The sequence below is a fragment of the Sciurus vulgaris genome, assembly GCF_902686455.1.
Source record: "Sciurus vulgaris genome assembly, chromosome: 5".
NCBI classification, from domain to species: domain Eukaryota; kingdom Metazoa; phylum Chordata; class Mammalia; order Rodentia; family Sciuridae; genus Sciurus; species Sciurus vulgaris.
The window spans coordinates 165762512-165790000 of record NC_136465.1 but is presented as its reverse complement, the minus strand read 5'-3'; the positions used below and the strand labels follow the sequence as shown (position 1 = coordinate 165790000).

At 40.0% G+C, this 27489-nt stretch overlaps 1 protein-coding gene across 5 annotated transcripts in view; it reads right to left on the bottom strand.

Annotated features, from left to right (window-relative positions):
- Positions 1 to 725: 725 nt before the first annotated feature.
- POLR3B (RNA polymerase III subunit B) overlaps positions 726 to 27489 on the bottom strand; it is a 126586-nt gene continuing 99822 nt past the window's right edge. For 4 of the 5 annotated variants that reach the window (XM_079143077.1, XM_079143079.1, XM_079143078.1 and 1 more), the window contains 5 exons: positions 22089 to 22192; positions 21310 to 21476; positions 17329 to 17442; positions 12550 to 12723; positions 878 to 1129 (listed from right to left, as the gene is read on the bottom strand). In XM_079143077.1, coding sequence (XP_078999203.1) covers positions 1000 to 1129; positions 12550 to 12723; positions 17329 to 17442; positions 21310 to 21476; positions 22089 to 22192 — 689 coding nt within the window. In that variant the 3' untranslated portion in view covers positions 878 to 999. Of the gene's footprint in view, positions 853 to 877; positions 1130 to 12549; positions 12724 to 17328; positions 17443 to 21309; positions 21477 to 22088; positions 22193 to 27489 lie in introns of those variants that run through there. The other variant, XM_079143076.1, reaches the window with a different exon arrangement.

The window sequence follows — 27489 nt, the reverse complement described above, 5'->3', positions numbered from 1 at the left end:
CTCCTATTTAATAAATAATTCTTGGCATATTTATCCAGCTTCAGGGCAGCACAGTTTAGAGCAAAATAGATAAGAGCAAGGCGGAAGATGGATTGCAGAAGAGAACGGACAGCTAACACCCTGACAGGAATGGTCGGAGAGGAACAACAAAACACTCATGGAGTTCTGTTCAGACATTTAGTAAGTTCTATTTCATGGTATGACTCAGGTTCAAAATGTAGCAAATGACATTCCTGATAAAAAGGTAGGAATATATTTATTGTATTTCACTAAGATTTTTTGTGATTTTTCATAAAGTTTGGGTATGTGACGGCAAGATTTAATTGTTGGGAAAATCTGTCCCCTCACGGAACCAGATAAGAAATCCAGCGCTTCACAGGCTGGATGATTCTTCTCAGCTTCTCACAGTCCTCCTGCCTCCACACACTGCTCAGAATCAGACACCCCAGCTGAACCTCAGGAAGGGAACCTTGAGTTGCGTGAACCAGAAGATACTGGGGGAATTTAAACCCAAACTTTCTTTTTCAGGAGTAAGGTCTTTCTTTTTTTTAATTTTAAAATACAGTTTTTAGATGTTGCTAGACCTTTATTTTATTCATTTATTTACATGTGGTGCTGAGAATCAAACCCAGGGCCTCACACATGCTAGGCAAGCGCTCTACCACGAGCCGCAACCCCAGCCCCAGGAGTAAGGTCTTTCTAATGAACAGATTTCATACTTCGGATCATAAATAAAAGTTTATTTATCCCTTGGGTCACGTCCACTTGTGGATGGAGGTGGCACTGCAGTCCCGGTTGTCAGTATTTCTCCCATGGCTCGAGCTCATTGATGAAGGCTGTCTAGTCAGTCTTCTAGAACAAAAAAGCTTCTCCATCAGTTTTTGAGAGCAAATAATCCCGGAAGTCATTTGCAGGAGAAGAAACAGTCCTTAGTCCCTCCTGCGTGGCATGGCATCAGACTTACCCACCGTAGTTTTCACATAACCATCGTTTCCGTCCTCACTCATTGTACTTGGACAGTTTTAACCTGGGGATGATGTTCATGGACTGTAGTTCCTGGAAGAGCAGCTTGCAGGCATACGGAATGCGGAGGGAAGACACGTGGCACGACGACTTGCAGTAATGGCACCTGAAACCCAAGTCAGCGTGTGTCAGAGGGACAGCGACTTGGAAATGAAGGCCTGCACATGGGAAGTGAGAATCTGCTCTACCAAACTCCACTGCTGTACTACTCAATTTTCTATTCCTTAGTGTTGAGTCACATCATCAAATGTGCACATATGTGCCCAGAAATAAGAGGAAACATCCAAGGAAGCAAACTAAGAAATAAAATAAACATCACTCCTTCCAGTTTTAAAAGCATACAACTTGAATCGGTTATTACCACATTTCTAGATCTCTTTGAAATGTGAAACATCTGTCCCTATACTGTTTTGAAAGCACCTCAGAAATCTGAACCACTTGAAATTCATTCAGATTTAGGTTTTTTTCATTGTGGAGTTTTCAGCTGATCTACTCAACCATCACAAATGTGATAAGAGTCTACTATGTTAGTATGTTATTCTACGTAAGATGCTTGATAATTATAATTTGGTTTCTATCATTGGGATACTCTAAGTCTGGTGAAAAGACCAGACTTTTGAGAAGGAGAGTGGCATCCAATCAAAGGCTAAATTTTCCAGTGGTCAGAAATGCCCATCAGGTTAGGTCATTTCTATTAGTACTGGAAGCTAGTGTGTTCTAAAGCGTGCTGTCCCCCGTGTGTGTGCACACGCACGTATTCCACTCTCCTACAACAGCCCATGTTCCTAACCATAATGCTGGGTCTTCCAAGTAGGATTTTCTTTTCTCTTCCTTCAGGAAGAGCCAGTGAGTTGAATTTAGGTCTTAATCAATGACTACAACTACAGAAGACTCCCTGGGGAGAAACTGAATTATTCTTTCAGGTTTCAGACCGAAATAGGACCTCACAAGAATGTTCATGACCACGCTATTTACAAAGCAGGACACTCCTCAAATGCCCACTAAAAATGGTTCTACACAGAACAACACTGTGCAGCCATTAAATGGGACCCTGTAGATGTATATCAATTGAAATATAAGATGTCCAGGACACACTGTAGTGTGAAAAAAAGAAGTCTACTAAATGGCATGGTCCCAAGCAGGGCCTCAGATGTGTTTCTGAGCCCCCAAAATCATATTTAAAGTTTTAATCCTTTTTAAGGTTTAAAAATGTATGTGTTTTCTGCTATTATTAGAATCCTGAAAGGGTTTATGATTTTAAAAAATTAAGGATGAACCACCATGGACACTGACATCAAGATGAGGGGATGGCTGGGAGCATGCACACTGTGGTTCCTGATCCACTGACAGCGATAATATGAACTTGGCTTAAAAGATCACCTAAAGGAATATCATGCTAAGTGAGATAAGCCAATCTCAAAAAGCCAAAGGACGAATGATATCACTAATAAGTGGAGGATGACACATAATGGGGGGGAGGGACGGGTTAGTGTTAGGGTTAGAGTTAGGGTTAGGGAGGGGGGCAAGTATGGAGGAAGGAAGTACTGTATAGAGGGTAAAGAGGGGTGGGAGGGGTGGGGGGAAGGGAAAAAATAACAGAATGAATCAAACAACATTACTCTATGTAAATTTATGATTGCACAAATGGTATGCCTTTACGCCATGTACAGAGAAACAACATGTATCCCATTTGTTTACAATAAAACAAAAAAAAAAAAAAAAAAAAAAAGATCACCTAAAGGAATTACAGTGGGGTGAGAAGGGTTCAAGAAGGCAGGCTAGAGGAAGGCTGCATTCCTACTTGCTCAGAAATTTGGATACATTAAACAAAGAAGAAAGACTTAGGACAGCTGCTGCAACCAGTGTAGTCTTTGTTTAATGTATGCACTTTTCTGAATCTCTAGGACTCTCTGTCCAATATTAAATTTTAGTGAAATCCCTCTTTCACCTACCTTGCAGAGAAGCACTACTCCTGCTGCATGGATCCCAAGTCACAGAGCAAGTATAAAACTCTGCAGTGGCCCCAACCTGGAAGTGCACAGATCTGTACAGACAAAATTCCAACTGACATTACTTCCCACCCCATCCTACCTCATACTGGAGAAAAGAGAAGCTGAGAATCATTTGAACCAGCTTCAGCCTTAGGCCACTCAAACTGGCAGCTTGGTGAACAACACAAAAAGAGGAAGGGGTTAATGACCCCAGCCCTTGCTCTCACTCTCCATACACAGCCCAAGAAGAAATGGGAAGACAGACAGTAGAGAGACAGGCATAGACAGTGGCCAGTTATTCTCATCAACTATTCTGACCATCCCAGCAGAAATGATTCCTTAACTTTTCATTAAGAACCTTTTGGTTGTCGTTTTGTTTTTGCTGTGCTTATTGGTTCATGGACATACACATATGCATATGTTTCTTCTTTTTCTCATTTTTAAGTTGTAGTCATTTTTCTTTGCCTTGTCCTTTGAGGGTTGGGTTTTTTGATTGGTTTATTTTGTTTTTGTTTTGTATTGTTTTTCATTTATCTGTTTCTCTTTCTCTCTTTTCTTCTGCTAATAGCCAAACTCTATTATTCTCTCACTGTACCTTTACTTTGTTATTTAGTTTTTTCTCCTCTTTCTTTAAAACCATTACATGCAATACCTCTTCTGTACCTCTGATCACTTTTTGAAATTATGAACTCTTTTCTACCATCCTATCAATTTTCTTTTCTCTTAATTAACTATTCTCACCACCTTTAAGCACTAATTGGATTATATAACTCCTGCCCTACCATAAATGCTGTTGCAACTATTACTACTGTGGCTACATAGTTGACACCTGTTGTTTGCTTTAATGCCAGATAATAGTTCATGGTTACTTATTTTTGCTGTTGGCAATTGCTGACACTAGCATTTTTGGTTTTTATGGCAATTAACATTGTAGATGTCATAGAAGAAGCTAAGTATTTGCTTTAATGCTGTATATTATTTGCATTGTTTGTTTCCCCCTATTCTGGGAAGTACTGGGAACATACAGGGACACTACAAGTTCACAGGGTAGAAACTTTGCTGCTGAACTAAATGCAATGAAGACAGCACACCATGCTCCACACACAAATTAATGACACCTAATCTTCAGCTATACTTTAATAAAAAGATTAGAAAAGACAAAAGCCCAAACTAATGACCAGGCCTCAAGTAGAAATAGCTAGGGGTGTGCCCTCAAGTCCCACTTATGGACATCCATTGCTCCAGCAAAAACAGAAAGAACACAGGCTAGGGACACCACGCTTACAAGGCAGTCTCAATCCAGATCACTTGAGGACACTTTGTCAAGAGAAGATGTGCCCTGAAAATGTCTACACATAAGAGTGAAAGAGAAATCCCTCCCAACAGATACATAAAACCCAACACATGGATACAAGAAATATGAAAAAGCAAGCTAACATGATACGTCCTAAAGTTCATAAGTCACCAGCAAATGACCCCCAAAACACAGAAGTGAATGAAATTCAAATAAAGAATTCAAAAGAATTATTATAAATGATCAATGAATTCCAAGAGAACACAGAAAAACAACTGAATTTAGAAAGTCTGTACAGAATATCAATGAGAAATTCAATAAGCAGATAGAAATATTGAAGAACCAAACAGAAATCTTAGAAATGAAAGATACAATAAGTCAAATAAAATGCTCAGTTGAAAGTGCCTCTAATAGAGCAGGCCACGCTGAAGGCAGATTCTCAGAGGCAGTAGACAACATGGCTCACTTTGAACATTCAGACACTTATAAAGAAAATAAGCAAACATGATCAGAATATACAAGGACTCTGGGACAACATGAAGAGACCAAATTTAAGAATCATTGGAATTGAGGAAGACTGTGAGATGTGGACTAATGGAATGGATAACCTCTATAGGAAAATAGTAACAGAAAACTTTACTTTCAGAATGAGATGGATATCCAGATATAAGAGGCATTTACAAGCCCAAATAGAGAAGATAAAAAAGAACCTCTCCACAACACATTATAATTCAAATGCCTAAACATACAGAAAAAGGATAGAAATTTAAAAGCTGCAAGAGAAAAATGTCAGGTCACATTTAGAGGCAAGTCAATCAGAATCGTTTCTGATTTCTCAGCACAGATTCTACAAGCCAGGATGGCTTGGAATGGTGTGTTCCAATTCCTGAAAGATAACAACTGTCAACTAAGACTGCTATATCAAGCAAAGTTATCATTTAAAATTTAAGGTGAAATAAAAATCTTCCATGATAGACAGAAACTAAAAGAATTCATGATTATTAAACTGCACTACAGAACTTAAATTATAAAAACAAACCTCAGAGCTCACAAAAGAAATCTCATTTGAAGGGTAGCTAAGAACATGGGAAACAGGATCAAATTAAACACAATAAATAAATAAAAATGGCAGAATGAATAAACATCTCTCTACAATAACATTGAATGTAAATGGTCTCAACTCTCCAATTAAAAGAGAGAAGCTGGCAGAATAAATTAAAAACAAGACCCAACTATGTGATTTGCAAGAGATGCACCTTACAGGCAAACACAGTCACAGGCTGAAAGTGAAAGGATGAAAATTGGTATACCATGTGAATGGACACTGAGAACAAGCAGGAGTAGCTACTCTCATATCTGATAAAGCAGATTTCACATCAAAATTAATCAGAAGGGATGAAGAAGATCACTTCATATTGGTAAAGGGAACAATCCAACAAGAAGATAAAACAATAATAAATAAACATTTATGCCCCAAATATAGGCGCAACTAATTACAAGAGACACTATTCAAATTGAAGGACCAGAGAGATCCCAGTACAATAATACTGGGTGATTTCAACCACCACTCTCACCATTAGACAGGTCATCCAGACATAAACTTAATACAAGACTCTTTGTACCTGAAAAATATTATAAATCAAATGGACCTAAAAGACATCTACAGAATATTTCATCCAATAACAGCTAAATACACTTTCTTCTCAGTGGCTCACGGAACTTTCTCCAAAATAGATCATATTTTAGGCCACAAAGAAACACTTAGCAAATACAAAAAAAAAAAAACAAAAACAAAACAAAAAAAAAACACTGAAATAATTGCTTGCATCTTATCCAAGCATAATGAAATGAAACTGAAAATCAACACAACCAAATCCTACAGAAACTAAAGAGACATTGAATAATACTCTTCTAAATGATGAAGGGTGATAGGAGAAATCGAGGGAGAAGTTAAAAAATTCTAAGACTCAAATGAGAATAGTGATACGACATACCAGAACCTCTGTGACACTATGAAGGCAGCAGTTATAGAAGGAAAATTTTTAGCTGTAAGTATCCACATAAGAAAGTCAGAAAGTTCCCAAATAAAGAACCTAATGACACACCTCAAAACCCTTACAGAACAAACCAATTCCAAAATCAGTAGAAGGAAGAAAATAATTAAAATGAGAGCAAAAATTAATAAACTTCAGGAAGAAAATACAAAAGCAATGAAATGAAGAGTTGGTTCTTTGAAAAGACAGAAAGATTGATAAGCTATTAACCAAATTAACCAGAAGGGAGAAAAACCAAATTATTAAAATTAGAGATGAAAAAAGAGAACTCACCACAGACATCTCAGCAATCCAACAGATCATCAGGGACTATTTTGAAAACTTATACTTCAATAAGTTGGAAAATATAGAAGAAATGGATACATTTCTAGACAAATACAATCTGCCAACAGTCTGCCAAAACTGAATCAAGAGGACGTATAAAACTTAAACATAACAATAACCTGTAATGAGATACAAGCAGTAATGAAAACCCTTCCAACAAAAAAAACCCAGGACCAGATGGACTCTCAGCTGAATTCTACCAAACCTTTAAAGGAGAACTAATGCCAATACTCCTTAAATTATTCCATGAAATAGAAGGGACGAAACACATCCATTCATTCTATGAAACCAGTATCATACTCATACCAAAACCAGGTAAGGACACATCAAGGAAAGAAAACTACGTACCGGATGAATTTAGATGTAAAAATACTTAATAAAACAGTGGCAAATCATGTTCAACAACAAATGAATCCACAACCAAGTTGGATTTATTCCAGAGATCTTAGGATAGTTTAATATATGCAAATCAATAAATGTAATTCATCACATTAACAGAATCAAGGACAAAAATCACTTAGTAATAATCTCACTAGATGCAAAGAAGACCTTCAACAATATGTAACACTTATTCATGATAAAAACATGGAAAAATGCTGGGACAGAAGGAACCTATCTCAATATCATAAAGGCTATATATGAAAAACCCAAAATCAACTCATGGTAAATGGGAAAAAAACTGCAAGCAATTCCTTTAAAATCTAGGACAAGGATGTCCACTCTAACCACTTCCATTTAATATAATACTAGAAATTCTAGTCAGAGCAATGAAGCAAGAGAAGGAAATAAAAGGGATAAAAATAAAAAAGGAAAAAGTCAAATTGTAAGAATTTGCAGATAATATGACCCCATATCTAGAAGATCCATAAAACCCTACCGCAAGACTGCTAGAGCTAATAAATAAATTTGGTAAAGTATACAAAATTAACATACAAAACTCAATAGCTTTTCTATATATCAGCAATAAATCTGCTGAGAAATAAATTAGGGAAACAATTCCATTCATTATAGCCTAAAAAGAAAAACAAAAACAAAAACCTAGGAATAAATCTAAGGAGGTGAAAGATGACCTTTACAATAAAAACTACAGAACAATGAAGAAAGAAATTGAAGAAGACCTCAGAAGATGAAAAAACTTCCATGTTCATGGATAGGCAGAATTAATACTGTTAAAATGGACGTATTAGCAAAAGCAATATACGGATTCAATGCAATCCACATCAAAACATCAGTGACATTATTCATAGAACTAGGGGGAAAAAAGTCCTAAAATTCATTTGGAAGAATACTTTTATTCTTCAGAAGTTTAAGCCAAAAAAAGCAATGCTGGAGGTATCACAATATCTGACTTACAATTATACTATAGAACTATAATAACAAAAACTGCATGGTACTGGCATAAAAAGGAACACATAGATCAATGGTACAGAAAAGAAAACACAGAGACAAATTCACATATCTACAGTCAACTGATCCTTGACAATGGTGCCAAAGACATACACTGGAGAAAAGATATCCTTTTTAACAACTGGTGCCGGGAAAACTAGTCATCCATACGTAGAAGAATGAAACTAGAACCTTATCTCTCATCCTGCACAAAAAGGAACTCAAAATGGATCAAAGATTTCAGAATTAGGACAGTAACTATGCAATTCCTAGAAGAAAACATAGGGTCAATAATCCAGCTTTTAGGACAGGCAATGGTTTTCTTAAAAGGACCCTAAAGTTCAGGAAATAATGCGAAGAGTTAATAAATGGGACAGCATCAAATGAAATAGCTTCTGCACAGCAAAAGAAACAACTGGGAATGTGAAGAGAGAACCCACAGAATGGGAGAAAATCTTTGCTAGCTACTCTTCTGAAAGAGGAATATCTAGAGTACATAAAAGCTCAAAAAACTTTTCACCAAAAAAATCAATAGCCCAACTGGGCAAGTGAATTAAAGTCACTTCTCAAAGGAAGAAATACAAATGGCCAACAAATACATGAAAAAATGTTCAACATCATTAGCAATTAGGAAATGCAAATCAAAATTACACTGAGATTTTGTTTCATACCAGTCAGAATGGAAGTCATCAAGAATACAAATAACAGGACTGGGGTTGTGGCTCAATGGTACAGTGCTTGCTTAGCATGGGTGAGGCCCTGGATTCAATCTTCAGCACCACATTAAAAAAAAAAATCTAATAAATAAAGATTAAATTTTTTTTAAAAGAATACAAATAACAAATGCTGGAGAGGATATGAAGAAAAAGAAATACTTTTACATTGTTTGTGGGACTGCAAATTAGTACAACCACTTTGGAGGCTTCTCAAAAGACCAGGCATGGAACCAACCACCATATGACGGAGCTATACTACTCAGTATTTATCCTGCTGAATTAAAAAGTTATATTACTACAGTGATACATGCATACCAATGTTTATAGCAACACAATTCACAATAGCCAGCTTAGGTGTCCATTAATGGATGAATGGATAAAGAAAATGTAGTATACATACACAATGGAGTTTTAGTCAGTCATAGAGAAAATGAAATTATGGCATTTGTAGGAAAATGGATAGAACTAGAGACCATCATATTAAGCAAAATAAGTCAAACTCCGAAGGTTAAGGGTCATATGTTTCCTCTCATATGTGGAAGCCAGAGAGGAAAAAGGAAAACAAAGGACGGGGTAGATCTCCAAAAAATCAAAGGGGGATAAGTAGAGGAAAGGGACCAAGGGGTGGGAGATGGGGAGGAGGAGGTTGCTAGGGAGGGATACTGGTCAAATTATATTGTGATATTGTATACTTGTATAAATATGTAACAATAAATCCCATCAAGATGTATACAATAATGCACCAATAAAAAATGTGGGGAAAAAATGATTACCTAAAGACCTCTTTTATGAATCAGAATTTAAGTATTACATCTTCAATGTACCTGGGTGGGTCTAATTTATTCAGGAATCATATTCATGATTTAATTAAACTGGGAAAGTGGATTGGACTGGGATAACTTCTTACTGATCTTCTCGTCTGGTATATTATACTATGACTCCAATCTAAGCTAATCTTTTAAAAATATCTGTATGTGCTGAATATACACACAGAATAGCACATTACTAGCCCACATACTCTGGATAGTTCACTACTCTCCCCTACCTTTACATACTTTTCCATCATTTAAAAGGTCCAATGCTGTGTGTGTATATACATGTACCTGTGTGTGTGTGTGTGTGTGTGTGTGTGTGTGTGTGTGTGTGTATAATTACCTTTCCCTGTGTCTGAACATTTCTAAAGGTAGAAACCTGATCTGATCTGAACAACAGTAAAATAAACTGATTTTTCAGGACAAAGACAGCAAAAGGAGGTGGCTGTGGCTTCACTGAGAAATGACTGTCCAGTGAAATATCCTCAATGAGCTAATTATCTTAATAGGGACCCTCTTTTGTGACTTCTGCCCTTTGCATCTTCTGAGGAATAACAGCCTTGCTGTAAACCTCCCCATAGCAATGCCTTACTAATGTGCAAATCATCCACAAAGGCCCGTCCTAAGGTTCTGAACTGCTCTAATTACCCAGCCTCCATTGTGCTACTCATTAAAAGGGCGACTTCTTCCAACCACACCGCACTCCCTCCCACACAACTCAGCAAACACAGTCAGGTAATGATGGGAAAAATGACAGCATCATTATGCTACTCCAACAGAAAGCAGCAAACGAGGAGGAGGCTAGACTACCAAAGGCATCAGGAGTTTTTCTGTGGCAACAAGGACACAGGCCACTCAAAATCAAACATATGGTGCAGCAAGGTCTGCTTAATTACAGCAGAGACCCTTGCACTGCATAACCTGATAGTCCTCTTTCAAAGGACTTCGCATGCCATTCAACAAACTTCAAAACCAGGCACTGCTGTGTGTGTGTGATCTATATGTGAGACAGACAGGAAAGACGAGAATAGTGCAGAGAACACCCCTGTGCTCAGGTCTTCCCATTTGCCTCAGTTCAGTCGAGTGTCCAGGGAGGAGATGGGAAACTTTCAAAGTTCATAAGTGAACCTGGTTTACTGCTTTTTCCCCATTCAGTGGAGCGAAGAAAGCAAAGAGGAAAAGAAAATGAAACTCTTCTTGAAGTTTCACAACTACTGTTTTTAATGAAATGATTCCTCTGTCTATCCTTTCAAAGTAAATTACTTAAAAATCCTTGTGCCAAATTTGAGCATAGTGGAACTTGGTTCCCGGCATCTTCCTATTATGCTACTTCTTTTCTTTCTTTCTTTCTTTTTTTTTTAGTTACACAGCCCAGACTATGAAAAGCAAGCTCAATATGCATTTCAAAAGACGAATAGACATCTCAGGACTGAAACAAACCCCCATCTCATTGATATAAGAAAGAGCCAGGCTTATTCTGGGAAGAATGTCGCCCCATCTCTGCAACCTTATGAAAAGAATGAACTGCAAGTGGCCACCTCTTCTGTTGGTTCCCAAAATGAAACAATTTTTTCATGGACTAGACTCAGCAACTCTTCAACACCAGTTGTAAAATAATCGGCTAAAAGGTTTAACAAGCAAGGTGTACACTGTGTCCTAAGAAGCCCCTTGTTCTGATTCTTAATCAGCTTTATTCGACCAACTGGCAGCTGAGGATGGCAAGAAGTTGGGACTTGGGAAGGAGGCTCTGGGAAGGACTCAGAGGGGAAAAGGTGGCCCAGGTACTCCTGAAGCCTGGCAATGAAGGCTCACCTGGGATCACACTGTTCTTCTGGGGTCCCTCTCTAGGAAGGGCGGCTTTGAAGAGGCAGCTGAGGGTGTGGTGGTTGCTTCCCATTCCTGCAGCATCTGCCTGTGCTCTGCTAGATCTTGTCTCAACAGGAGAGTGAGGGGAGACTGGGCACCACAGGCTCCCCTGCCTACGGGGGACTTTGGGGAGGGGGGATCATGACTAATCTTAAATAAAGCTCTATGTTCCTTGGTGGCACAGCAGACCCACTACAAATAAGAAAGGTGCTGCTACAACACAAACACCAACTGGGCAATGTTAACTCTCTAAGTTGCCTTTGTGTACCACAGATCATTTCTACACAGAAGTTATGAACTTGACAAATGGCATAATTTACTCAATGGCAATCAGACAGATACAGGGTATCACTTAGCAATTATTTTTTTATGAAGCATCCATGAGGTCCCAGGCTAGAGAAGTAGAGATTGACAAGAGCACAGGATCAGAATGAACTGGAGACAAGCTCTTCAGAGCAGCCCTTCATCTGCCTTGCTCACTCTGTGCTTCTGGAACCCTGAGCAGTGTCTGCTAAGTAGCAGATATTCTGCAAATCTGCTGAAATGACTGACTGAGACAGACAGCTTTCAGCCCTCATGGAGTGGACAGTTCAAATGTGAAGCACCTTGCCATGGTGGAGTACAGTGCAGACAAGGATCAAGCCACCAGGTCTTGGTACCGGCTCTGTCATCATCTGCTCTGAGACCTGGGACAAGACATTTGGTTCACTGTGTCTGAAGATACAAACAAGGGCTTTGGACACAATTTTCCCTACAAAGTTTCTTTAACAGATTATACATTTTAACATTTAACAATGCATTTTCTTGGAGTTTTATAGTTCAATAGTGCTATAAGACGTACTTGAGATACTATTAAAAAGGAAATAAAGTCTCTACTTCTTGGGAATGGTGTAGAAAGCAGATCATTATGCAGACAGACAACACTTGTACAGAATACCCAATCACAGGAAGGCATGGATAGGGGAGGATGCATTAGAGATCACAGGCAAAGACTGGAGAACAGGTGGGTATGATTCAGGGACAATTCTTGAGCTGTGATTTTAGAGAAAAGGGGTATGACATAAGAGACTTATGTCCACTTACCAGCCGGAGTACCCCAGAAGTCCACACTGCCCACAGACATCAACCTCAAAGGCATCACTTGAAATCATCAGTCTCTCTAGCAGAAGCATACTGGCTCCATAGCCAATTAAACAGTCACGTTCCATTTCTCCAAGACGCAAGCCACCATCACGAGATCGCCCTTCAGTGGGCTGCCTTTGAAACAAGTTATTGGACAAATAAATTATTATATTAAACAAACAATGAGGTGGCCCACCACATAAACTAGGAACATGATGCTTTGGAGCAGGGCTCACCTGGATCCCATCACTTATCGTACAGGAACCCTGAGCATGCTGCTCAGCCCCTCCTTTTTTTAGAAAGTGCTTAAGAGTACTGTTATGGTTTGGATCTGGACTGTGACCTGAAAAGCTCATGTGACGATGCAGCAGTGTTTACAAGTGAAAAGACTGGATTATGAGAGCTGTAACCTCATCTGTGGATTAATCCATTTGATGGATTCATACCTGGAATGGACTACTGGGTGGAATTGTGGGCAGGTGGGATGTGGCTGGAGGAAGCAGGTCACTGGGAGTAGTCCTTGGTCCCTGGATCCTTGCGCAAGCGCCCTCTCTCTCTCTGCTTCCTACCTGCCATGACCTGAGCAGCTTTTCTTTTACCACACCCTCTGGATGATGTTCTGTCTCACCTCAGGCCCAGAGCAATGGAGCTGGCTGGTCATGGACTGAACCTCAGTAACCATGAGCCAAAATAAACCTTTTCTCCTCTAAGCCGTTCTTGTCAGGTATTTTGGTCAGAGTGAGGGGAAGGTGACTAACACAAATACCAAAAAGCCTCAAATAAGAAAAGAAGTAATGGGTGGTTGTTATTAAATACAAATAACAATTATATATAATATTTATTACATGACATAATAATAATCTACTAATGTGTGATCACATAAAACAGCAATGCTAGCATTACTATCACTATCACTATCATTGTTATTAGGGCAATGCAATCTTCAAATCAGGGATAATATCTTTGAGTGTTTTTCAGAGATGTCTTGGTACTCTTATTTAAAATCAGAAAAACTAAGCAGAATAGACTCTGGAAGAAACATGGTTTCCAATAGTTACTGCCATAGCTTGAGGCCTTGTTAGTTTCTTGAATGTACTGTGTGGTTTATGTATATGCTGAGTTTAAGAATAAAAGGTTAAGAATCCAGGATCCAGAGATGTAGGTAAAATTAGAGATTCTGAACAATTTAGGCAGCCCTACTTGGAAAATATCACACAAGTTATTTGCAAGGTGGTGAGCTCCATGGCTAGCTTATTTTATGACACTTCTGAGGGGTGCCCTGTGAGAGAACCATGAACTCAGGGTCAGTCTGCTTTATTCCACAGAACTTTTTTAACCTTGTTATTGCCACTGGTCTCCTAAAGTATTATAAAGGCGAACACAGTACCTGCCAACATATGCTGAAAATTTTAAATTGTCTTTGTTCTTATGGTGGCAAGTGACAATAGGAAATCCGGTATGTTGAAGATAATTTGCTTAAAAAAAAAAAAAAAAAATCTATACATGAAAATCTTACAAATAGGTCCAAATGAAAATGCTTTTAAAAATGTCAGAACTGACATATCTACACATTTTTATCTGCCAGGTAAACCACCCCTGGGTCGTGCTCCTACCCCTGAGACCACTGGCCAGGGGGCAGGTAGCTCCCATCTGTGGGCAGAACCCCATTCTTGTAGTTTAACATTCTGAGATAACTGACTACAGAACCTGCCCTCTAGTGTCTTCATATGGAAGACATGAAAGTAATATCAGAGCAGTAACTTTCACACAACAGAGCAAAATAGAGAAACAACTGCTTTGACAGTTATGTTATTTTGAAATAGTTTTTAGAAATTGTAACTGATATGGAAGTCTAGGAGGGGACAGAATTTAAGGGAGAAACAACGAATCCACAGAGTCCCAAAACCAAAGTGATTTCTGCCTTGACAATGTCAACCTCTCTTTTCTTTTCTGCAATTTTAAGCATATGTATGCCTATTATTTCAACTGACATGCATTTGTTCAGTTTTATGGTCAAGGGATTAAATCATCTACATTTCTCTCTTGGTTGGGAAAAAAACAAAACCGAAAAACGAAAATACTAGCTATTCCATTCTTCTTCTTTCTGCACAAGCCATCAATGCAGTGGAGAGGGACCCAGGTATTTACTGAGTGTCTCCCTCACACTGGTGCTATATAATTCTATATTTACCAGCACACTGTGAGACAGGTATAATCACCTCCACTTTATATATGAGAAGGATGAAAGCTGAGACGCTGTTCAAGCTAATGACAGTGTAAGAAGTGGAGGTGAGATCGCATGACATCCACCTGGTCTCCTCTGGTTGCTCCCCTGCACTACTGACGTTCTGAGCTGGGAAGGCTTTGGTGTGGGGCTGACTTGTGCACTGCAGGACATTTAGCAGCATCCCTGGTCTCTACACACTTGATGCCAGTACCTCCTCTTCCCAAGTTGTGACAACCAAAAAGATCTCTAGACGTTGTCAAGTATTCCCTGGGGGGCAAAATAGCCTGACTGACTGAGAACCACTGCTCTAGCCAAAGCTCCTCCAGGTAGAAAAATGGTCCTAAGAAGATAGGATACTTAGTTTAGTAACGTTATTGGCTTGCATCTGCAGGGGACTGGTTCTAGGACTCCCGTGGATAACAAAATCCACAGACAAGCAAATCCCTTCTATAAAATGGCATGTTTGCACACAACCTGCATACACCTTCCACATAACAGTCCTGCTCAACAATGGGGCTACGGTCTGGGAAGTGCAATGTCTGGGGATTCCACTGTTGAGCAAACATCATAGAGTACACTTATCCAAATCTATGATGCAGTCTACTTACTAAATATCTAGGCTTATGAGGTGAGTGTACCTGTGTGCACACGGTATAGCTCCCTACTGCTCCTGGGGCTATGAAGAACAAAACACAAGGATAAATATAGCACAAGAGAAATGATGCAGTCCACAGACTCAGTAAACACAGGAAGTCCATGGCTGCTGCCAGCGTAACACGGCATATGAGCTTTGAGGTGAACTTATTTTATGAGTAGGAGGCGTACACTCTAAAACAGTGGAATAGCACAGTGCATATTGTAAACCAGTTACAGAGTTGCCTATTATCACTATCAAGTATTGTGCACTCTTATATAACTGTTAAGTGCCATGCTTTCATAGAACTGGAAGCACAGGCTTGTTTACATCAGCATCACCACAAACATGAGTATATGCTGAGCTATGATGTTACCATAGCTACAATGTCACTGGGCAACAGGAATTTTTCAGGTCCATCATAATCTTATGGGACCTCCACTGTACATGTGGTCCATCACTGACTGAAATGTCATCACGCAGCACATTTTAAAGCACCTCTACATTACTTATAATACTTAGTAGGATGCAAAAGATATGTAAATAGGTTTTATACTATATTGTTTAGAGAATAATAACAAGAAAGTCTGTGCATGTTTAGTACAGATGCAATTTTTTTCCCTTCAATTTTTTTTTTCCTCTTTGTGGTCTAGGGATTGAACCCAGGGCTTCACACATGCTAAGTGCTATGGTCTAGATTGGGAATGTCCCCTGAAAAACTCATATTTTGAAAGCATAATCCCCCATGCAGCAAGGTTCAGAGGTAGGAGTTTTAGGCAATAATGAGAGCTGTAACCTCATCAGTGGATTAATCCATTTGATGGATTAATAATCTGACTGGACAACTGGGTGGTTAGTGTAGACAGATGGGGTGTGGCTGGAGGAAGCAGGTCACAGGGGAATGGCCTGGGGGACTATATTTTGTCCCTAGCTCATACTGTGAGCGCTTTATCTTCCTGTTACCTGGCTGCCAAGAGTTGAGCAGCTTTCTTCTGACACACCATTCTGCCATGATGTTCTGCCTCACCTCAGGCCCAGAACAAAGGAAAGGGCTGACCGTGAACTGAATCTCTGAAATTGTGAGCCCAAAATAAACTTTTCCTCCTCTGAGTAGTTCTTGTCAGGTATTTCTGGCTCAGTGATGAAAAGCTGCCTAATACCGCACACTAGGCAAGTGCTCTATCACAGAGGTATACCCCCAGTCCCTCAGTATTTTTGATTTGTGGTTGGTTGAATCTGTGAATATCAACCTGTGGATATAGAGGGCCAATTGTGATCATAATTCTCTTTCCCAAAAAATTTACCCATTCACCCAAACACAGACACTGTAATGCTTGATACTGAGGGTGCCGTGGTGAATGGGGCAAGCATGGACCCTAAATCCTGGAGCTGATTCAAATAACCATGCAAATATAAGTACCTTATGCTCCAAAAACTTAAGTTTTTTTTTTTTTTTTTTTTAAAGTACAGTTGTGATTTGGGCTACCAACTAATATATGTATGTGTTTTCTGTGTTCACATGGGTGCATGGGTGCACACAGGTATACTGATATGTGTGGGGATACATGTTCATACCTTCTAATATAAGAACCTTTCTGAAGAGGACCATACTTAAAGTGGTACGCAGTAAATGGCTATGTTGGGAGACCAGTGGCAAGACTTCAGTGGCTTTGCTCTTGGGCGTGTGAAATGATTTTTAACTTGTTGCTATTTTTTCATGTTGGTAGTACATAGGATTTTTTTTAGTGCCCATACCCTACAGTATGACATTTCAAGAAAACAGAAAGTTTTCAATGAGTCTGCTTTTTGCTCTATCCAGAAAATGCAAGACCATTTTGACTTGCATCATAAGTTCTTTCTATAAATGCTTCTCTCTTACCTAGTAAGGACGGCTCGTGGTCCCCGGGCCCGGGCATGCATTTTATCCAGCACCATGTGTTTCAGTTTCTGATAGTACACAGGGCCAAAATAGATGTAGGCTTCTAAGGGCTCGCTGAAAGAAAAGTCAGAGTTTGGGGTTAAGAAACTAGGCTTGGGGGCTGGGATTATAGCTCGGTGGTAGAGCACTTGCCAAGCATGTGTGAGGCACTGGGTTCGATCCTCAGCACCACATAAAAATAAATAAAATAAAGGTATTGTCTGTCTACAACCAAAATTATTTAAAAAAAAAGAAAGAAAGAAAGAAACTAGGTTTGGACGGGGCATGGTAGACTGCAAGTTCAAAGCCAGCCTTAGCAACTTAGTAAGGCCCCAAGCAACTTAGCAAGGCCCTGTCTCAAAAAAAAAAAATATAAAAAGAGCTGGGGATGTGGCTCAGTCATTAAGCACCCCTGGGTTCAATCCCTGGTACCAAAAAACAAAGAAAAGTATCATATCATGAGAAACAGCAATTTAAACAAGTTGTGAAACTGTGTGCAGGGTGATCCCCTCTCACCACCCTTTCTTGCTTGGACTACCGTAACCAATCTCATGGTTCTCCCTATTTCCACTTTTATCCCCCAACAATCTATTTTTCACATAATAAACGGGTTGAGTCCCTTTAAAATGTAAATTACAAAAAGGTATTTTATCCTAAACTTCCCAATCATTTCTCATCATGCTGAGAATTAACATAGCCAAGATTCTGTATAATAGCCAGAAGACCAAACAATCAGTTCCTGCCTACCTCAAACCCATTTTCTCATTCTGCTCCAGCAATGCTCATCTCTTTATTCCTCAAGTGCAACACACTGTCCAGGCCTCAGGGCCTTTGCATGTACTCTTTTTTTTTGCCTGAAACACTCTCCCACCAGGTATTCACACGGCTCTGTCAATAGTGCAGCTCCTCAGAGAGCCCTTTTCTAACCTCCCTTCCTGAAGGGCAGTCTTACTTCCTCCCGAGCACTGCCACTCAACAGCTGTCTCTGCCTTCAGTGCACTTTCACCTTTTGCTATTATGGTATTTTTAATCACTTCTCTGGTTATTGCCTGCCTTCCCCACAAGAAGTAAACTGCAAGAATGAGCTGTCTCCTTTGTCACTGTGGCTCCAGCGCCTTTAACAGTCTGATACAGGTGCTTAATAAATGTTACATAACTTATTCAATGAATCTTTAGAAAAATTGTATAAGAGTTGTAAAAAGAAGAGTGAACTACACCTGCTTTGACATAAAAAGCTTGTTTTTAATCTAGAATGAGAACAACTAGGGCATTGATGCCTTTGAGACATTTTTGACATCGTTCCTTAAAGAAAGAAAGCACCTACTCCATGCTACTTAATCCACACAACTACCTAGGGAGCACTATCACACCTATTTTGAAGATGAAGCAATAAGGCCAGAGAATCTAAGAGGAGAAGACAGAGCTGGTGAGTGGCGTAGCCTGGATTCAAATTCAGAGCTCCCCTGCCATGCCGGTGCATACTGAGCCACAGTGGGATGTAAACTGGGAAGAGCAAAGCAAGCCCCAGACTCAGCAGTGAGGCAAGTGCACACATTCGGCGCTGCTGCGTGGTGTACTCCCAGCAGCACAGGCTCGGGCAGCCATGGAGTCGTTCAGCTGGTTTAAGCCCCACCAGACTCTGGGGGCCACAGAATGCAGTGGACGGTGCAGTGGTGAGGGAATCCAGAGACCCTGTTCCTGTTCCAGTTCTGTCCCACGGAAGCATGAACGGTTTTCTTGGTTATATAACGAGGTCAGCCCAAGGTTATTTCTAGTTCTAATGACTGATTCTAGTCCTCTGCAACGTGGTTGCTCAGGGTAGAATTTATGGAACTCTGTTCCTCCATGCTACTGCATCATCAACAGAATAAATGAGTAATTCTTCCACCTCATGATGCTCAACAACAAGCAAGGGATGTATATTTTGAACTAACCGGCTGAACAGTGCTTTGCCACGGAGGGCTGGGGCGCAGCTTAGTGGCAGAGTGCCTGCCTAGTGAGAGGAGCACGGGGTTCCACCACCAGCAACATACAAGAAAAGCAAAAACTAACAAATAAAAATACTTCTGCCATGGAGATAAACAGCAAAGAAATGAAAAGTCTGGCCAGGGGCATTGGGAGGAGGTTGTGAGGCTGGGAACACAGATTACAGCTACACATAGGATATAACCCCCCAATCTGTCAGTACAGTTCTGACATATAAACAAGAAGCTCCACCAAATTGGTCCTGTGGTTCTGTACACTTTCTGGTCAACAACTGCATTATTTCTGGGTAGAGCCTAAGATGACTGGTTTAACAAAGACAACTGTGCTTTGAAATGAACGTTTAGCTATTTTACTGACCATTTTTGAAAGGGACCATTCGTCTTTTCCTAAAATATGATTTTCTCTAATGCTTTGAGGAGGAGGCACCTAAAGACATCCGCACTGTTACTGTCTGCACAGACCACTTTAAGAGGCACTCCATGTTCTTAACAGCTCTGGATGTGGACGTGTCAATCACATCTGGAGAGTCTCTGCAGCACTGCACGGGCTCTGTCCTCACATGCTGACTGCCGAGTTTCACCTGCACCACAAGCAGCTCACAACCTCAGAAGAAAAGTATAAGTACCAGGTTCCTGTGTATGATCTGGCACAAGATACCAAGTGTTTCTTAATTTAAGCAACTGATTTGATCCTTTAAAACCCATGGTGAGTCCAAATCCTATCATTCACAGCAATTGCAAGGACCTGTTGCCCACAGGTTGACAGGAAGAGCCCTTGCTCTGCTGGGTGACATGGCCTTTGCCCTCTACAACCTTACTGAGCCCCCTCAACAGGAGCAGGGCTGCCCTCTTCCAGTTCTCAGAATTTACTAATCACTTTCCCTGGGAAGGCGTCAAACGTTTTTTTCCTCTGTATCCACACCCTCCAAATGGCCTATCCTCCTCTCTTAGCTTAAATGTCCACCTCCTCAGAGGCATCTGCTCATCTCTCCGTTGTCTTTATTTTCATGTGGATTTCTTTCTTCCATTTCTTTGTTCAACAAGTGCTTGTAGAGCACCTACTGTGTCATACCTTGTGCTAGCCTGGCAACTACAACAGTAAAGAGACCCAGAGCCCAGTCCTGCTCAAGGCGGGTGCCCTTCAGGTGGAGAGTCATACAAGAGCAGTGAGGAGCATAATTAATCAGCATACGTGATGATGATGTGTGCTACGGAGGGCAGCGAAGGAGGAAGTGCGGCCGGGGGCAGGAGTCATGTTTGGCCCTGCTGAGATGCTACTGTTTGTGGGTTTTTAAATGTCTAATAACAAGCTTAAATGGTTCGCTCTATAGGCAAAGGGACCATGTCTATTCTATTTACTTTTATACATTTGATGCCTAGCACATATTATATGCTTAACACAACTTTAGGCCTCAGGCTATGTGTCAAAGCACCAACTGTCTGATAGTCAAATAAATGAAGAGGAAGTCCAACAGTTAAGTGAAATCCTCTACATTATATACGACTGAGGCCTTCCTTAAAAATAAAGTAGAACTAACATTTTGTTAAATTAAATCTTTTCTACTTTTTAAATTATAACCTTACCAACACAAATAGCCCTCTTCAATTTATCAGTTTTCTAAGTTTTCATTTTCTTATATCAGAGTTCTTAAAACAGAGTTCTTAAAAGTTTTTTATTCTTTAAAGCTTAATGTTCAGTCCTTAAATCATACTTCTTTCTTTGAGATGGGGTCTTGCTCTGTTGCCCAGGCTGGACTCAAATTCCTGGGCTCAAACGGTCCTATAAGCTCAGCCTCCTGAATAGCGGGGCTTGCAGACGTGCACCACCATACCCGGTTTTGAAGCCCACTCCTTAGATACTATTTATTAAAAGATAATGTCTATATATATTATAGATATATATACTACATATTATATATCATTCTTTTTCTTTAAAATGGCTCAACAGCATACTCACCCTGTGATGCCAGATGTGACATAGTCCTTCCCTAAGTAGTTATAACCATGGCGAACGAGGTCCTCACACACGTCCTTCACTTTACTCCCTCCGAATGCAGTGCCATAGTGGAACCTGCCATCTAACACACCTGCTTTGCCTGCCAGCAGCTCAATTAACTTTCCCACCTGTGGGATGTGAACAAATTAATTAAGTACCTCCCTGCGGTACAGGAATTTTCTTTACTTATTTATCTCTGGCTTATTCTCCCAAAAGGATATGAGACTACCACGATTATTAACAGTGATAAATTAACAGCAGCAGTATTCATCGATCTCTTGCTGTGTGACACAATCTATTGAAACAGCTTGACATGTACAGTCTAATTCTCTACAACTCAAACCCCCTACAAGTCATTCCCTCAGTTTCCAGGTGAGGAAACTGAACTAAAGGATAAAGTGACTTGCCCAATGCCATCGGTCAGTAAGAGGTGGAGCCAGGAAAATAGCAAGTGGTCACTGAAAGGGAGACTCAAATAGGTTCGGCACAAGGGGCTCTCTTCAGAGGGCTAATAAGTGCCTCACTTGGAAGACTCAGGATGTGCAGATGTGCTACTCATTCTCTGTAGAAGAGTGGCCCAGAACTGCCAGGAACTAGGAGCTTGCTTATCCAGCAAGGGGTCAAGGACTCTTTTTAAAACTCAGTTTCAGGGTCCCATCACCTCCACTTACTACAACTAAGCTAACTGCCTGCTTTCTTCCTTGAAAGCTGTGTCTCTCAAAAGCCTAAATGTAACTGACCGTCATTCTCGATGGGAAGCCATGTGGGTTCATTATGATGTCCGGACAGATGCCAGAATCACAAAATGGCATGTCCTCCTGGGGGACGATCAAACCACAAACACCTGGGGGAGAGAAGATTTCATGCAATGTAAAGCAAACTGGCAGAAAGAAGAATACAGTACTTAATTGGGATCTCCCTGCTGCTATCTCTATTTCCACTGCTCTAAAACCTGCCCTATGGTCTCTATCAAGAGTAACAAAAGCAATTTCCAACAATCCTGCAAGACAAACAGTGCAAAAATGACTCTCCCTGCAGAAAAGAACTGTAGCCTGTGGACTGTCCTGCTGGACTGACACACAATGATGCTATCAGGCTGCTTGCCCACCCTCCTGTGCCATGAAGACCAAAAAGTAGTGACTCGACTCCCTGGGCCCCGAGTGAAAGTCCCTGAAGCTTTAAGTCAGCAAAAACCTTGCTCCTTGCCAGCTAGGTGGTGATCGGTGAGGTTCTGCACCCAAATCACAGGAATCCAACATAGAACTGACTGAACAAGAGGGTGTATGTAAAATGCTGCTTTAAAAAGCTGCGGTAAGTCCTCATGTGTGGCTGACGTGCACAACACTGGCTGGCTGCTGATTCTTGCCAGGGATTCCCTGGCTGAGCCTACACTGCCCAAAGGAATTTTAATTCCTATAGCTTACAGTATGTTAAAAAAGCAATCTTTGATTGAACTTGCAAAGACAAACAAGAAAATTAAATGTCAAATCATTCTTGAAGAAAAACATTGGAATCAGAAATGGAATTCTAAGACTGAAAACAAAATAAAACAAAAACACTACCAACTCTGCAAACTATGGATATTCTCTTAAATTAATTGTATTTTACTACTCCCTTAATATTACTCTAAATTATAGGGGATTTTGTTGCTAAGTAGTTTTTAATTCTTGGGATTTCTTTTTCCTGGGAGGAGGAGAAGGAATAGAATTTAGATTTTTAACCACAATCTACATAATTTAGAATTGGAAAACTAGTGTACAATGGCACCGAATTAAGAAAAAAAAAGTCTTCATAATGTAGTAAAATTCTTTTTTCCCTGTCCACGAAGTTATCAACCATCTGCACCTATTGAAAAACTGTTCTTAATTTTTCATTCCTCATTTCAACTTCAACATAACTAGTTAAACTACTGTACTGTTATTTTTGCAGGTTTGGGGATCAAACCCAGGGCCTTGTGCATGCTAGGCAAGCACTGTACCATTGAGCCCCTCAAACTACCTTAAAATTTTTTGTGATCTGTTACAGTTGCAAGAGCTAAAGTCCATGGGAAAAGAGGCCATTCATGCCATCTGCCTATTTCATATTAGTTATTAATACTCCAATTTCTAGCAGCTGCCAACAAGATGTAATCAGGTCTGTGAAGCTGAATTCTAGAGCACAGGGCTACTTTAATTGGCATTTTGGTTGAAATGGTTTATTTATTATAAAAAACGTATACTTTCCTACGTGAAGAATAGAAGCAGTCATTCAGTTCACTTTATTTCAAATTCTACTACAATGTGTTAGAACTTAAATCAAGCAGAGTGTGTGACCCTCTTTTCTTTCCTCCAAAAATCCATCTTATCCACACTGAAATTATCTGACAAAACCCTAGGGTTACTGGGAAATCTGCTTTGAAAGAGATCAAATTGTAAATCTAGGTGCACCGACAACAACATTGTGCAGGAGTGAACAAAATGTTAAAAACAGCAGTTCCTGAAGGGACGGATCCTGGGACGCCTGGGTGAGAATGACATTTTGGCTGGTGAGGAGACGGAGGGTTCAGCTATAACCCTGAAAACAAAACTGAGGGAAAACACACCATCCTCCGCAGAGGTTCACAGGGGATGCAGTGTCTGCCGAGGATGTAAACCAGGCTGCTCAACCTCCCACAGGAGAAGGTGAGGAGCGAGGGACAGGAGTTACAAAAATGACCATGGAAGCATGACATACTCAGATGGCAGGGAGAGGAGAGGGATGACTTGCACTTTGTATTTTCAGTTTTAGTTGCTACATTAAACCAAGCAAATTCAACTTTGTTATGTTATTAAATAGAAGAAATGGTCATTCCCCTAAAATCACAGTATCTAATAACTTTCCTTGAAATTTGATTAAGAATTTGTATATATACAGAGTCTTCTTTTTGAGAAGTTGTCTTCCTATCTGTCTCCTTCTGACACTTTAAAAAAAAATACGTGTAAGTAGCTTCCTGATTTTTTCATTCTCTTGTAAGAACTGCTTTGGCTGCATCTGAACCAAGGGCACCTGTAAGCCAAAAATTAAATCTTCGCTAACTTAAAATTACTTTAGGCTCTGAAAACCCTTTTATATGCCAAGATGGTTCCCATAGCAGACAGCCCTGTGTTGTTTGTTTTGTGTGAAAGTGAATGATAAAAGATCCATGAAATCGACACAGAAAGCCAGAACAGCAGAAAGAACTGAGGGCTCTCCATCATTGCGGCTTCTACCCTCTGCTGACTTGTGGGACAATGGGAGCTACACATCCAACTGCAGATCTAACACAGCTGTGCATTTCATTAGATGAAGAGCATTAGTGACACAAGTAAATAATTAACTTATTCTGGTCCGCTGACTGTGCTTATGAGACCAGTCATAGCTGACAGATTTTAATACGAGTTAACACAAAGAGGCCATAATGAGCTTAGAAGTTAAAACAAAATATTTAGACAGAATTTGATGATCTCGAATCTCAAATTAGACAGATGATTTTTAAAAGTTTGCATTTTACTCAACTCATTACGGACAAAAAGAGACTTCTCAACCTTAGAATCAGACTTTTCTTTTTTTAAAAGGGTATTTCTCTGTGTCAGAAGTCTTGAGTCCTTAAAGTGGGTAAGTTTCTTACTTTCCAATGGAAAATTAAAATTCTCTTTTCTCCAGGGACAGAGGCATAAAATCCACTGCAGTATTAAGAACTCCTAAAAGTTATGGTCACTTTCCTTCAATACTGGCCTAAAAATGTAAATGATATGCAGTATGCTTCAGTGTGTTAACCTTCCCCTGGAGCCCTGAAAAGAGGATGGACTACAAATAAACCATATCTAATGGAAGCTGTTGTGAGACAATTACCAATTCATACCTTAAATGCTTACACAGCATTTCAGATTTTAAAATAAAATTTCATCCCCTGGTTCGTGCTGTGTCTCAACCCCATTGTTTATAGCACAACCTCCTGGCAGTAAAAGGCAAATACAGCAGTCAACAAGCCAAGGACATTTAGTGTACTCACTGGGACCTACTGGAAATCAGACCACAGACAGATCTTTAGGATTTTTAACAGATGCCAAAACCAAATAAAGAAAACCCAAATCTCACAATGTTAGAGAAGGGTACTGCAGATACCCAGTCATCAGGACATTATTCCATCATCACTGACCTTCATTTCAAGTTGTAAAAAGGAAGAATGTAGGGAGTCTGAAGAGGCTACAAGTAGGTGTCAACCCACTCCAGACCCGGCGTCACAGCACTGTGCCATGTCTCAGACAGTGCAGGATCGGACATCAATTTTCTATTTCCAATTCTATGGCTTCACAGAGTGACACAGAAATTGACTCGAGTGGTCTTAAAAGTCATTTGATTTTCTTAAAAGAAGGTATTTCTAATTATAAATAGCAACTGAATTATTCAAGCCATTTTTGGCTCTTTAAAAAATATTAGTTTTAGTTACTAGATCTGTGTAATGGACTACTTTAATTTGATTAGATAAGAACCTAAGAAAAAAAAGTAAGAAAAAAATTAAAGCATTCCAAAACCATATCAAGAGAGGAAAGTGAATAGCAACTGGAGAAGACAACAGTAATGACATTCTTAATTTAAGAGCTGTTTCCAATGAGGCTTTAATGTGTTGAGATTTTCTAATTGCTGGTGGCCACGTTAGCCATGACTAAGCAGACACCGTGTCACAAGTACTGTGAGGAGGTGGGGACTGGATGAGGTGCAGGGTTCAAAAGCAGATAGGAGGAGGCAGCCCATAGACAAATTCAAGTGAATATTTCAGACTAGCACATTTATACAGTTTTGATTGCTGCAGCTGAATGTGCTAAGTGATGCAGGACACATCTGGCAGGAGGGTCCACTGAAATCACCAATCAGCACCTGAACCACCTGCTTTTACTCTTGGCAGATACTTCACTGTCAGATAAGGCCATATATTCTGTACAGCTGAACACCCTCTGCGCTGAACAACGGGTGAAACGATGCTCTGCTTTTTTCTGTATAGTCACAGTGCAAGAAGAGGGCCAGTGTTTAGTAAGGCATGAATGCTCTTCCATTGCCCAGCGTTGATGACATTTGTAAATGTGGGGAAATGCCATCTGTGGAGATGATTACTCCTTGGACTTCAGACCAAGGGAGGGTGGGACAGCAAGGAATCAAGTGACCTTAATTTGGCTCTGCTGTTCAACAGATAATCTGAGTTGGGGGGCCTTAGTAGTTTGGTCTTTCTAATGGGAATAATTGGCACGTACCTCTTAAGGCAATTGTGTTAGAAGCACAGATGAGCTAATGTCTGAGAAGTACTTTCCTGGCCCTTTGAGAAAGGCTCCATTTAAATGTAAGGAATTATTATTATATAAGAAACCTCGTTACTCTCAGCAGGAGGCATGCTAGCATAGGCAAGAAGACCAACCTAATGAACAGATGGCACAGGAGCACCGGCACCGACTTTGGCTAAAGAGGTGAAAAGCAGCACTAGTTTTCGAGATCAGGCCTTTGACTTCATCAGGACACTGCCTCCTAACAACCTCAGTTTCACAGGGCCTGAGGCTGGGATTTCTAGTGGGAAACAGTGTACTACAATGAACATGGCCCAAAATACGGCCAAAGCAGCAGACAGAAGGCTTTCAAGTTTGACTGTTCTTAGTAAGAAATGATTTGCTTTGAATACATTTATCTCTGTGGGCCTTAAAACATTCAGAAATGGAAATATCTAGATCAAAATGTGAAGGCTAATCCTTCCCTCTTTCTAGTTATCGAACTAACCTTTTATTTTTCACACCACCACCACCTTAAATAATCCCCAGGGGGAGGGGTAGACAAAAACTGTAGCTTGTTCTGCTGTTGAATCACTTCCAGATCTATCATATCACTTGCCATATCCCAGTTGACATAATTTTAATTCAGCTCTTCCTTACATGTTAACAGATAAATAATGCATAAGAAAACTTGATTAGCTTTCTTATTAAAACATCACTCTAAATGAGAGGAGGCGCTAGAAGACAATACAGTTTTTACACGGCTTTCCCATGAGCAGTTGAATGGCTTGATGTGATAAATTTGCATAGTCTGAGCCACACAAAAGGCTGATTAATTGAAACCCTTACAATGCTTCTGGATGCAGCTATTGTAAAACAATAGCCATAG